The 12,002-nt window shown below is 48.2% G+C and overlaps 1 protein-coding gene across 1 annotated transcript in view; it reads right to left on the bottom strand.

Moving 5' to 3' along the window:
* The window catches only part of ENPP6 (ectonucleotide pyrophosphatase/phosphodiesterase 6), a 124,254-nt gene that overhangs the window by 28,325 nt on the left and 83,927 nt on the right, over positions 1 to 12,002 (bottom strand). Inside the window, exons 3-5 of the mRNA XM_010377921.2 lie at positions 11,006 to 11,117; positions 1,910 to 2,051; positions 1,014 to 1,193 (exon numbers count right to left, since the gene is read on the bottom strand). Of these exons, the coding sequence (XP_010376223.1) occupies positions 1,014 to 1,193; positions 1,910 to 2,051; positions 11,006 to 11,117 (434 nt within the window). The remainder of the gene's footprint in view (positions 1 to 1,013; positions 1,194 to 1,909; positions 2,052 to 11,005; positions 11,118 to 12,002) is intronic.

Below are 12,002 nucleotides of genomic sequence, written 5' to 3'. Positions count from 1 at the left end.
AGCCTGCTTCCTGAGAAAGGGCAGCCTAGGGATGCTGCTGGTGCTCCCCAGATGTGCCTGAGAAGTGCTGCATTTGGGCCTATAATAAAACAGTCCTAGGCCGGTTGCGGTGGCTCACGCCTGGAATCCCAGCACTTTGGGAGGCTGAGGCTTGGATCATGAGGTCAAGAGATCGAGACCATCCTGGCTAACACAGTGAAACCCTGTCTCTACTAAAAAAAATACAAAAAAATTAGCCAGGTGTAGTGGCGGGCACCTGCAGTCCCAGCTACTCAGGAGGCTGAGACAGGAGAATGGCGTGAACCCGGGAGGTGGACGTTGCAGTGAGCCGAGATCATGCCACTGCACTCCAGCCTGGGTGACAGAGCGAGACTCCATCTCAAAAACAAACAAACAAACAAACAAACAAAAACAGCCCTGGTGAGGGCCTGTACGGTGCTTCCTTGATCTCATTTAATTCTCATGACATTCAATGGGGTAGGTATCATCATGCCAGTTTCAGAGAAGAAAAAACAGAGACTTGATAGAGGTCACTCAGGGAGTGACAGGCAAACTAGATCGTCTGCCTCCAGCATCTGAGCTCCTGACACTGCTCCGTATGTCAGTATTAAAACTACAAGGAAAGTCCGGGCGCAGTGGCTCATGCCTGTAATCCCAGCACTTTAGGAGGCCAAGGCGAGCAGATCACCTGAGGTCAGGAGTTCGAGACCAGCCTGACCAACATGGATAAACCCCATCTCTACTAAAAATACAAAATTAGCCAGGCGTGGTGGTGCATGCCTGTAATCCCAGCTACTCGGGAGGCTGAGGCAGGAGAATCACTTGAACCCGGGAGGCAGAGGTTGTGGTGAGCTGAGATCGCACCATTGCACTCTAGCCTGGGCAACAAGAGTGAAACTCCGCCTCAAAAAAAAAAAAAAAAAAAAAAAAACTACAAGGAGAGGACACAGTACAAAGTGGCGATACACGAGGGCCCACATGGCCCCCCTGCACCCCCTACGGGGCTTTCTTGCCTCAGAGTGCTTCCCAGGGGCCGGCCAAAGGCTCACAACAGGTCCGCGGTCCTTCACTTGCTGCAGGTCATTCAGGCTGATGTACTTATTCAGCTCAATCACTTTGTCCATCCAGAAAATGTCGGTCATTCCGTGATCCGAGAAAATGATGACGTTCAGGCGGTCTTGCAGGCCCCGCTCCTGTGGGGTGGGAAAAGGCAGTCATTATGGCACTCAGAGAGGCTCATACACTCAGAACACTTTGTCAACTGCAAACGATAGGAGAAAGGCTATCTTCTCAGTTCTGTGTTTAATCATCTACTATTTTGCCCTGGTGAGACCCAGTTCAAAACCCACAACAGAAGCCCTTTGCAGAGGGGACTGTGAGGCTCAGTCCCGTTCAATTCGTGCTGACACCTGACACGGTACTTTCAGCTTTTTAAGGTCGACCCTCTGTTTGCATCTTCTTTGGCTCTTTCAACAAACTTGTGTGCTTATTTGAGAACTATCACGTGCCCATGTTGCAGATGTACAGGATAAAGCACAGGAAGGTAAAGCAAAGGCAAAAACAAAACCAAACACTTGTAGTCATTCAGCAAAAGCATGAGGTAGAATCAGCACTGGAATCTGTCTACAGGCCCAGCTGCTACCAAACTTATTAGGATTCCACAGAGCTGGGTATCTCTCCAGCTGAGCCAGGCGAGAAGGCACACCTAGGTCCATCTTTCTCACTGGCCTGGCTATGGAACAAGGGATCGCTTGGTACCGCAGGAGGCATTGTGTGAAGCAAAGGGACTCGTCAAAGCCTGTGCCAGCCCCGTCAGCCTTTAGCAGTAAGAGGGAAGATGTTGACAGGCGTGACTATGGAGGAGACAAACAGAGAGAAGGCCAGGCCAGGTGTCTTTGCCTCAGGTCACCTGGATCCACTTGGTCATGTACTTCAGGACAGTGTCTACAGCCTTCAGGGCATCTTTTCTCTGCGGGGATGCAGGCCCGTAGTGGTGGCCTTCCACGTCGATGCGCTCATGGTATATGGCTGCCAGGTCGGCCTGGCCACTCCTGGAGGGACAGAGGAGAGAGGCATAGGTGAGGGAGGCCCCTGCCAGCTTGCTCCCTTATCACCCCCATAGCACTCTGCGAAGGTGTTCACACTCCCTGAAACCTTGTCCCTGGGCCAGGCAAAGCCAATACCCTAAAATAAATGAGGTCAGATCTCCAAGGGAAACACACACACTGAACCAAGAATTGCTGGTCCTGAGCACCTTGGTGATTAAAGATTTCTCATCATGCCTTGGAGAGGGGGAAGATGTGATAACAGGCCAAGGATAGTTATTGCTGCATCCTCACCGCCTGCTGTCACCAGGTCAGAAATACTGGAAGCTGTTATTTAAATAACTACTGTTCAGTCATTGCTGGACTCTAAATTAAGCACTACATTGTGGGCCTAATTGGTTGGCCAGGATAGGAACGGCATTTCCACAGCAACTCTGCAGGAGGCAAACAGATGAGTGTTCAGGGTCTGGCGTCTGTGGACCTCCCTCCGACACTTGTTCTATGGGGGCATGTGATGGGTCAGCTCCAATGTAGATATCGAGTGAATTCCAGCAGTGACCACACCTCTAGGGGCCGAAGAAGACCCAGTTCTGACAAAACTCCCCTTCTTGGCTAGAGTATTGATGGTAAAAATCCAAGCTGTTTCACCCTCATTCTTGAGTTAAGAAGGACTGGGAGCGAGCGATCTAAATTGGAGTAGGAAGCTTGCAGAGTCCACGAGAGGGGAGGAATAACGTGGAATGTTCTCTCCTCCCTTCCCACAGTGTTTCCACTGTGACTCCCTCCCCAGTGCTGGCTTTTCCACAACTTCCACACAAAGCACCTGAAATGGATCAGGGTGATGATGACGATGGTGATGGTGATGATGATGATGATGTTAGCAGTGACTAACAAAAGATGCAGCAAAGGAAAAGGAATTAAAGCTCATTTCCCTGCTTGGAGTCTACATGGGTTAATAACTAATACTCTTGGTGGATTTTAAACATACACATGTGCGCACCCAGATGAAGTAGCACAGCCTCCTCTGATATGGCCTCCCCAGTACTTAAAACATGAGGAATTAAAGAATGTATCCTGGAGCCCACAGGGCCTCGGACCTTGCGGTCCACAGGGGATGGAAAACAGCACCACGGTGGCTCAGAGAGCTCGGTCTGCCCGTCCGTCATGAAACCACTCCTGCTCACCATTCAGGTCCCTGGAGAGATACTGCCTCTTCCAGGAAGCTTCCTCTGGTGCCCTGCGGCTAGACTGAGCAGCCCTGTGTGTGTTCCCATAGCACCCTGGGTTCACTTCTGGGCCATGACTTTTCATACTGTGCGGTAATTGCCCACTTATGTGTCCTTTTCCCTGTCTAAATTGTGAGATTCGTTCACTATAGGAGCCACGATGCATTGTCCATCGTATCTGAGCTCTAGCCTGGCATTTGGTGCACAGTAAGAGCACTGTTAACTGCCCTGTAACTGTATAATCACAGTCAGTGCTCAGTATGTGACAGCTCCTATGGGTCAGGCACTACACTGAGAGCTTTTACACACGTTATCTTATTTAAACTTCAAACAGCCATGAAAGGTAGGAATGTCCTGAACAGAGAGTACAAGACAGTTCCTGGCATCACACAGCTAGTAAGAGATGGACCGGGATTCAAACCCTGGTGCAGCTCACTCCCAGCCCCAGAACACAACCACTGCATACTCTGGAGGAACTCAGTAACCTGCCCATGCCAACCGAGAAGCATTCTGCTTAGTCTTCATGATCTTTTCGAAATGGATCTTATTCTCTTACTAGAATCCTACCAACCCCTAGAAGGCTAGGTGTGAGACAGGCGAGAGGGTGACAGTGACCTCAAGTCTCTTTCCTTTCTGCACGCTCAGTGCTCTGTCTGTGGGTTGAATAGGCCTCCCACGTCTGTCACTGCAGTGAAAAGTATCCTCATAGAAAAGCACTTACAGGTTTCATAGATGAGGAAATAGGCCTAAGAGGGTTCGAGATGTCACTTAAGGCCTCACAGACCTCTGAGACACAGCTAGAACCAGAAATGCAAGCCATCAAATCTCCAAAGTCAGGATACTTTTAACTCTAGCAAACTGGGCCTTTGAGCATCCACACGCACTGCATCCACTCAACTGGGAGCAAGTCCCAAGAATGTTCACCTGGCATCTTCCTTCATCACAGTCAAACCTGCAAGAGGCACATTCTTTACATGCCCTCCCGGGTGCCCTGAGGTGAACTTCATTCACAGTTTTGAGGACACATGGGTTTCAAGTTAAACGAAATTGCTAGTCAAATGTTCTTTTTTCTTTTTAGAATAAAACAAACTGCCCCCTGGTTAAAAAGACCCTTTACCACCCTCCTCTACATTGTGGAGTGGATTAGGTTATTATTTAGGTGTTTCTCATGAATGGCATTATCCTTATTCATACTCACTAATGTGTGCGTGACTAATCCAAACTCCTTCTGCCTCTATAGATAGCAGAGAATAAAAAGTCACTGTAGGGTCCCACAAATGTGTAGGTGGTTGGTAAAATAGACAGTAGCATTGTCACACATGTGCCAAAACTCTTTCAAGGCCCAGGTTCATTAGACTGATAGGCTGATGGCACTTCTGCCATCGCAATCTTTGAACATAGTGAAACTTCCATAAACTCTGTCCTTTGGATAAGCCTCAGCATTTCACTGCTTTAGGTACGTGCATGTTTAGCATTTCAGATGTGCCTGTTCACACAGTATGGCATCTGTTTAGGTGTCCACACTTCCAGAGTGGGCTTCCGTGTAGGGAAAAACCCGATTAAATTCAGTGGTGACTTACTACAGTGAATGAATTTCATGAATACAGTTTACCATGGCATTAAAGTTTAATGAATGAACTAATTCTAGATCTCTTTGTGTTAGATACCACACCTTAGTGCAGCACTCACTGTCCTGGTTTCTTTAAGGCTATTACCGTATTCACAAACCTCCACATCAGCCATTATGTATGACACTTTACCTGATGGCTTTTGGTCAGGAAGCTGTCAACCCCAGATGCTGGGAATCCTGGATTTGGGATGCTCGTGATTCAGGGATTATACACTTGTCTTTTGTGAAAGGATTACACGTTGACATTTCATTGACTCATTAAACCCTATGTCTTCAAGGGCTGAGACCTCTTGTCTGTCTAGTTTAGCTGACAGATGCTTGCTTGCCAGCTGTTTTCCACGCAGATCTTGTTTCCATCCCAGGTCAGCTCATTTGCAATGAATTGGTTGGGTGAGGAGTGACCAGTAGTCATGCCTGCCCATCTACTACAGGCCATTGACAGCCCTAAAGTCCAGGAACCATTCCAGAAGGACATGTGGCCCCAGCACTGTTACCTGAGAGCTGCGAGGGGTTCCTAGCCCTGGTGTTTCGGGGACACCTGAGTCTCCCATCACCTGTCCCGGTTTCTTTGCCATGTAAAAAGTTCTTAATATTCTTTCCATTTTTCTTGCTAAAGTGGGTGACTGTTAAGAAAAATGATCCAAAACTTAGAAATAAAGCCTACAGTATGATTGCTTGTCTTTTCAGTGCTGTGGTGAGCACTGTCTAATAAGCTTGCTTGAGTCACCAGACTGAACTACTGATTGGAGTTCAGACTCTAGAAACCTAGCTGCTAACTTGTAGGAAACTGATAAGATGAAAATTATTTTTGTCTGATGGAGAAAGCAGCTCTAACATTATGGTTTGATTATCCTCCATATTATTAACCATATCTACATCAAACAACAATTATCCCTCATCATTCTCCATCCTTCTGTTTCTTGATGTGTGTGTGTGTGTCTCATTTTCTCCTTATAAGCAGCTTTGTCATGCTCCTGATTCTCCTCAGCAAGAAACTACATTGAACCTTGGCATATTCCTCATACCCAGATGTACTGAGCCCATAACAAGTCTTAATTTTGAAAATTCTCTTTTGACAGGGTCATTGGAACCAGACAAATCTGGGATCAAACTCTGGCTTCTCTTCGAACTAACCTCGAGGCCTCAGGTGAATGGCAAGATTATCTCCAAGCCTCCATTTCCCCATCTGAAAAACCTACTTGATAGGTTTGGCTGTGTCCCCCCCCCCCCCAAATCTCATCTTGAATTGTAGCTCCCATAGTCCCCATGTGTCGTGGAAGGGATCCAGAGGGAGATGATTGGAGCATGGGGGTGGTTGCCCCCATGCTGCTATTCTCATGATCGTGAGTGAGTTCTCATGAGATCTGATGGTTTTGTAAAGGGCTTTCCCCCTTTTGCTTGGCACTTCTCCTTGTTGCTGCCATGTGAAGAAGGATGTGTCTGCTTTTCCTTCTGCCATGATTGTAAGTTTCCTGAGGCCTCCTCAGCCCTGTAGAACTGCGAATCAATTAAATCTCTTTTCTTTATAAATTACCCAGTCTTAGGTATGTCTTTATTAGCAGCACGAGAATGAACTGATACACTACTCAAAGGGTAACATGGTGTATTAAACAAGCTGATGTGTATAAAGCACTTGGCACATAGTGAAAGGGAGGGGAGGGGAAAGAAATGCCTCCCATTTCTCTCTTCCGTCCAGGTGGCCCTAGATCGCTTTTCCTGAGTATGTGGCTGAGCAGGGAGGAGGAGCCAGTCTCCTAGCCCCAGCCTGATTCCAGCTCCTTCTTCCCTGTACTCCACAGGGAGGAGGGACCAGGCCAGGACGGGGGAGCTGGCTTCCTGGTGGCCTGTGGAAAGAGTTGTGTCATCCATTCCTTCATTAGTACAGGCACCACTGAGGCTCTGGGATCCTGAAGGCAATCCTTTTGAGCTGTCTTCAGTAGCCTGGAGCTTGACAAAGGATTATATCTATCCACAGCCTATGGCTGTGCCCACTGGTCCTGCAGCCCAGTTGTTTCCTGACTGACACTTTTGTGAGGCTGCACAGTGAGTCTACTATACAAGCCTGGAAGCAGTTGCCCAGCCCACTGTGACTGCCCCCTGCCCTCCTCCACCCACCCCATGAGCCATTCAAGGCTTATTTCAGCTTTAGCACCATGCACCTTTTCCTGCCCACTGAACCATGAATATCCTGCAAATAGAACTTCCTGGAGGATGGGAGTAAGTCATGCAGATCACAAACCCTGTTTCCTTTTCAGCCAGGGTAAAGGGCCGTGTGTGGGGGGCACTGCCTGCAGAGCGCCATGTGTGATGGGAGGCACATGGCTCCAGTGCCTGGGCTGCAGGCTGCAGACACACGATGCCTGAGCAGGCTGCAGAACCCCAGGCTTTAGGATGGCCCCAAAGAGGAGACTTGCAAAGGGGCGCATCTGGACTCCCTGTCACTGTCTCAATTTCAGGGTGTCTTAGAAGTGTGAGCTGGCAGAGACCAGGGTGAAGGACTGAGGAGTTGACCCTAGAGTAGTTCTCAGTCACTGCGTCCCCAAGGCGGGCCTCCATAGACTAGGCCCTAAGCCGCTGTGGAAAGAGCTGGGCTCTGGCTCCACCACTGGCTGGCTTGTGAGGTCCAAGGAGAAGTATTTAACCTTCAGAGAGCCAGTGACCTCTTTTGTAAGGCGGGGAGAGCAATGCCCACATGATACCATGGACATGAGAACCAAGTGGGTTACTGGAAATAAAGCCCATTGACACAATACTAGCCGATGGCTGCTAAAGCACTAATTCCCTTCCCTCCTCCTTTTCCCTATTCTAGAAATTGTCCAAGTTCAAAGGTGGCATTACACAAGGATATGTCTGGGGTCAGTAATGCGTTATGAACACTGGAAGGCAGGGCCTGGATCAAACTTGGACGAGGGATTATCCTTCCTACCACAGGCTGACCTGGATCCTCTGCTGAAATGTCTCTGGGCAGACCTCTATGTTCAAGATCTTAACAGCCTCTCCAGCTTTCTGTCAAAGCCCATCTATCCTGGGTTCCGTTCTCTCTGTCTCTCAAGCTAATAGCAAAGCGGATTAAAAAAAGACACTCTGTGAGTCTTGTAGTGACTTGGAGAAATGTGAGTATGTGTTTGGACACTCATGTATGAAAACTCCAAGTGCTCCTCAAATTATAGTTAGGAATTTGCAGTAGAGCTGAAGAGAAGTCAAGAGGTGAGCTGTGGCATTCTAGACACGCTCCTCTTTTAGGGGTCTCTGATGGACAGATCAATAATCCTACATCTTTGCTAGACACACATACCAAGAGACTTAATGATTCCTTTGAGCCACATGATTGCATGGACAAGCTACTATGGGCAAAGTGCTCTTGACTGGTCTAGACTGTTCTAGACTGGACATCTTCCTCACTCACCTCATTCCTGAAAGGGACAAAGGTTAGATTTCTTTCAAAGAAAAATGTTCTCCCACAACTTTCAGGTCTTTATTCTTCTTTGTAAGAAGGTAAGGAGACATGTTCTAATAATAACACTCAGGTTGGCTGAAGGAGGGGCTTCCTGTGTCTTCAGGGGAGGCCCAAGTCATCTCACTGTCTTCTATAGGCAGTATCATCCAGCCTATTATTATTCTTTTCTTTCTCTCATGTCAAGAGCTGCCTAGCTTTAGAGATAGTGGGTCTCCATCTTTCCACCTACTACCCAAAGGGGCTGTTTCTGGTGGCCCTGTTAACTTTGGCAACATGAAGACCCCATGAGACAAGCGCACTGGCCTGGTTTCCATCCAACCCAGGCCGTCACTGCTTCAGGGGTATCATTCTTATTGCAAACCATGTGAATGCCAACCCATGGAGCTCAAGGCCATCTACATAGAACACAATATAAATATGTGGAGCTGGGCAGTATGGTAATACCAGGGCACATTAGGTGGAGGTCTAGCTGGGGACACTTTCCTGGGCTTCCTGTTTTTCGTAGCCTTTTCTTCCTAGTGGAACCTAATACCTATGGTAGACACACGCTCATACCCCACCACCACCACCGCCGCCGCCACCACCATCACCACCACCGCCACCATCGCCACCACCGCCACCGCCGCCGCCACCATCACCACCACCGCCACCATCACCACCACCGCCACCACCACCACCACAGCCGCCGCCACCATCACCACCACCACCGCCGCCGCCGCCACCATCACCGCCACCGCCACCACCACCGCCGCCGCCACCATCACCACCACCACCGCCGCCGCCGCCACCATCACCGCCACCGCCACCGCCGCTGCCGCCACCAACACCGCCGCCGCCACCAACACCGCCACCGCCACCAACACCACCGCCGCCACCGCCATCACCACCACCACCGCCACCGCCACCACCGCCACCACCGCAGCCGCCACCAGCACCACCGCCGCCACCACCACCACCAAAACCTTCGCCGTTCCTAAATGTTCTCCAAGGTAAGGATGCATTTCCATAGCTTCTCTAGAGGAAACAGAGCCCAGCACTTATTCCCCGCCACATGCTGGTGTCTCTCAGGACAGGAAGTCTGCTTAGACTGGCCAGCTAGTAGGCCAGTGCCAACCTGGGATTCTCATGGCTGTGCGATCTGTGCTCACCCCTCTGTGAATCACCGGGTGGCACAAAGTGACAATCCGTCGGCTGTTAAGATAAAATGAATGCAAAAAGGATGACATTGCCAGACTGTTGGGTTATTTGGAGGTATTTGTATGGCAACTCTAATCCAAATTTTCATATTTGGCACAGCCATGGGCTGCAGGGATGGCTGGCATTCTGGATATGTTGGAAACAGCATAGGTCAGACACAGAGCAATGTCCAAGTGCCAGCCTCGCTCATCTGCTGCACGTGCTGTGCTATTCTGCTTCACTCGCACAAAACTAGACTGCAGAGCAATATCCAGCTCATCCTTGTGTGGTTCTCCAGCACTCACGGGCAAGTACTTCTCCATTTCGATGTATTTTAAACCTGTTTTCTCTCCGACCTGTCAATGAGAGCATGAACCTTTATGTGCCCCCACCTCCCTGAACCCTCTTGGTAGGTTTCTTGGAAGTGGAATCATTCTAAGAAGCAGTGAAGGCAGGGTGCCGTTTTCTGCTTTCACTGCTCTGTGGGGGTGGCTGCTGTTCGCCATGGTGTGGGAGGGGCGTGGCAAGAAGAAAATCCATGATAGGTCAGCTCTGGATCTGAGGCGGTCTTCGTGACAGGCCATTTCATGTGGCTCGTGCTAGTGCTCTGTACATTGTGCCCTGGGTAAGTTGGTTCTCAGATATGCCCAGTTTGAAACCAGGCTCCTTTTCTTGGCGGGAATGAAGGTCCCGTCCCCAGTCTCTTTGCTCTGATTATGGCAGGTCTTCTGCCTGAGGCACCCAGGAAACACATTCAGTGGCCACAGTGACCTCAAGTCCGCTCCTGGAAACTCAAGAGCCCCCAACATCCACAGCCTCTCGGTTGCCGATCTCTACTTAATGCAAACTCCCACTTGGGCTCCCACCTTGATTTCTGCTTCCAGAGATTTCTGAGACTGACTTGAGGCTTTGTCCTGAACTGTCTTGATCAGTTTGCTTGACAGTCTTTTGTGTGCTATATAAGACAGCATTACTAATTCCTACATTTTTCCAATTGTGTGTCATGGTTCCATGTGGGAGGGAAAAAACAGATTCTGTGTTCTAATATACCCATGAGTTTCGTACATTTCTAAGAAAGGGGTAGGGTAGGCAATTTTCCCACACTTATTTGACCACATATCCTTCCTTTTTGCCAAATACTTATTAGTACCTTCAGAGACACAATTGGTCACTGAATCATGCTGAGGGAAATGATGCCATTTATATTGTTTTTCCATTGTTTAACAACATCAAAAAGGAGGTTCAAACCCTTAGGGATTTTCCTGCTCTCAATTCAACATTTCCAGACATTGCCCCTGCCCAAAATCACTTGCTCGCAGTTACTCCCTACTAGCAGCTAGCAGTCACCACACAAGAGGCTCACCAACTCTCTGAGACATGATTTCACCGCCACCAAGCCCTCTTAATTCAGTTTAGGATCCATGATCAGTCCCAGAAACAAGGAAGAAAATGGTGCGTTTGGGACACTTACTTGAAGGAGTCAAGAGCATCGCTGACTGCATTGGCAAAATTGATATCCGTTGGGACATTTTTATATTCTAGGCAGTAGGTGGGTCTGACACCCAGAATCTCAACCTCACAGCCTGAGAAGGAAAAAGATGGCAAATAGTTACTCTCTTCAATAAGCAAGGTCAAGTTATGAGCCTATTTCAGGAAGCAAACACCATTAGTCAAAATAAAAAATAAAAATGTGTATTTTTATGAACTAAAATAACTTATTGCTAATAGGTGGTGTATTCAACTGCAATTTTGCATAACTGGAGCAGAGGTTCTCAAACGTCACTCCTATGCAACACTGGTGTCCCATGTCAGAGATTGGCAAAAATTAGACAACAACTATCTTTCCCAATTTGAAACAAAACACAATTAATCAATATATACAAATACCTCAACTGAAAGTTTCTTCAATCGATTTTTCATGAATCTAAGTCTTTCATGAAAGTCTTCTAGTGTACCTTTGCCTTTTTTAGAATCAAGTATTAGGTAGTATCTGATTAGTCAGAAGATTATAAAATAAATATTTCACTATCCTGTGGCATTATACAAAAGCTAACTGGACTTAGAGGTACTCTATCAAATTGGCAAGCTAAAAATCAGTGAGTTCAAGCAAGAGGTCTGAGCCACATCCTTGCCTCGCCCAAAACAGAGTGAAAGAATCAAACTCATTCCGACGTGAACAGACTCAGCTTTTCTGCCCCAGACTCCTGGACAAGTAGAAGTAGTTGCTCTGCAGAGGAGACACCCATCCATATTAGGAGAACATAGAACAGGAGAGGGATGTGCCCAACTCGGTTTCCGCTAGTTGGGTAAATATTTATTGGGCACTTACTATGACCTAGTCACTATGTTCAGACACAGTGGAAACAGAAATGAATCAGGTAGGATCTCCTTCCAGGAGCATCCCAGAGTTTAGTCTAGTGGGAGGGGACACAGGAAAGCAGCGTAGTATGTGAAGTAAGGTGCATAAT

The sequence above is a fragment of the Rhinopithecus roxellana genome, chromosome 2, assembly GCF_007565055.1.
Source record: "Rhinopithecus roxellana isolate Shanxi Qingling chromosome 2, ASM756505v1, whole genome shotgun sequence".
In the NCBI taxonomy this organism is placed as follows: Eukaryota; Metazoa; Chordata; class Mammalia; order Primates; family Cercopithecidae; genus Rhinopithecus; species Rhinopithecus roxellana.
This window is presented reverse-complemented; position numbering and strand designations above follow the sequence as displayed.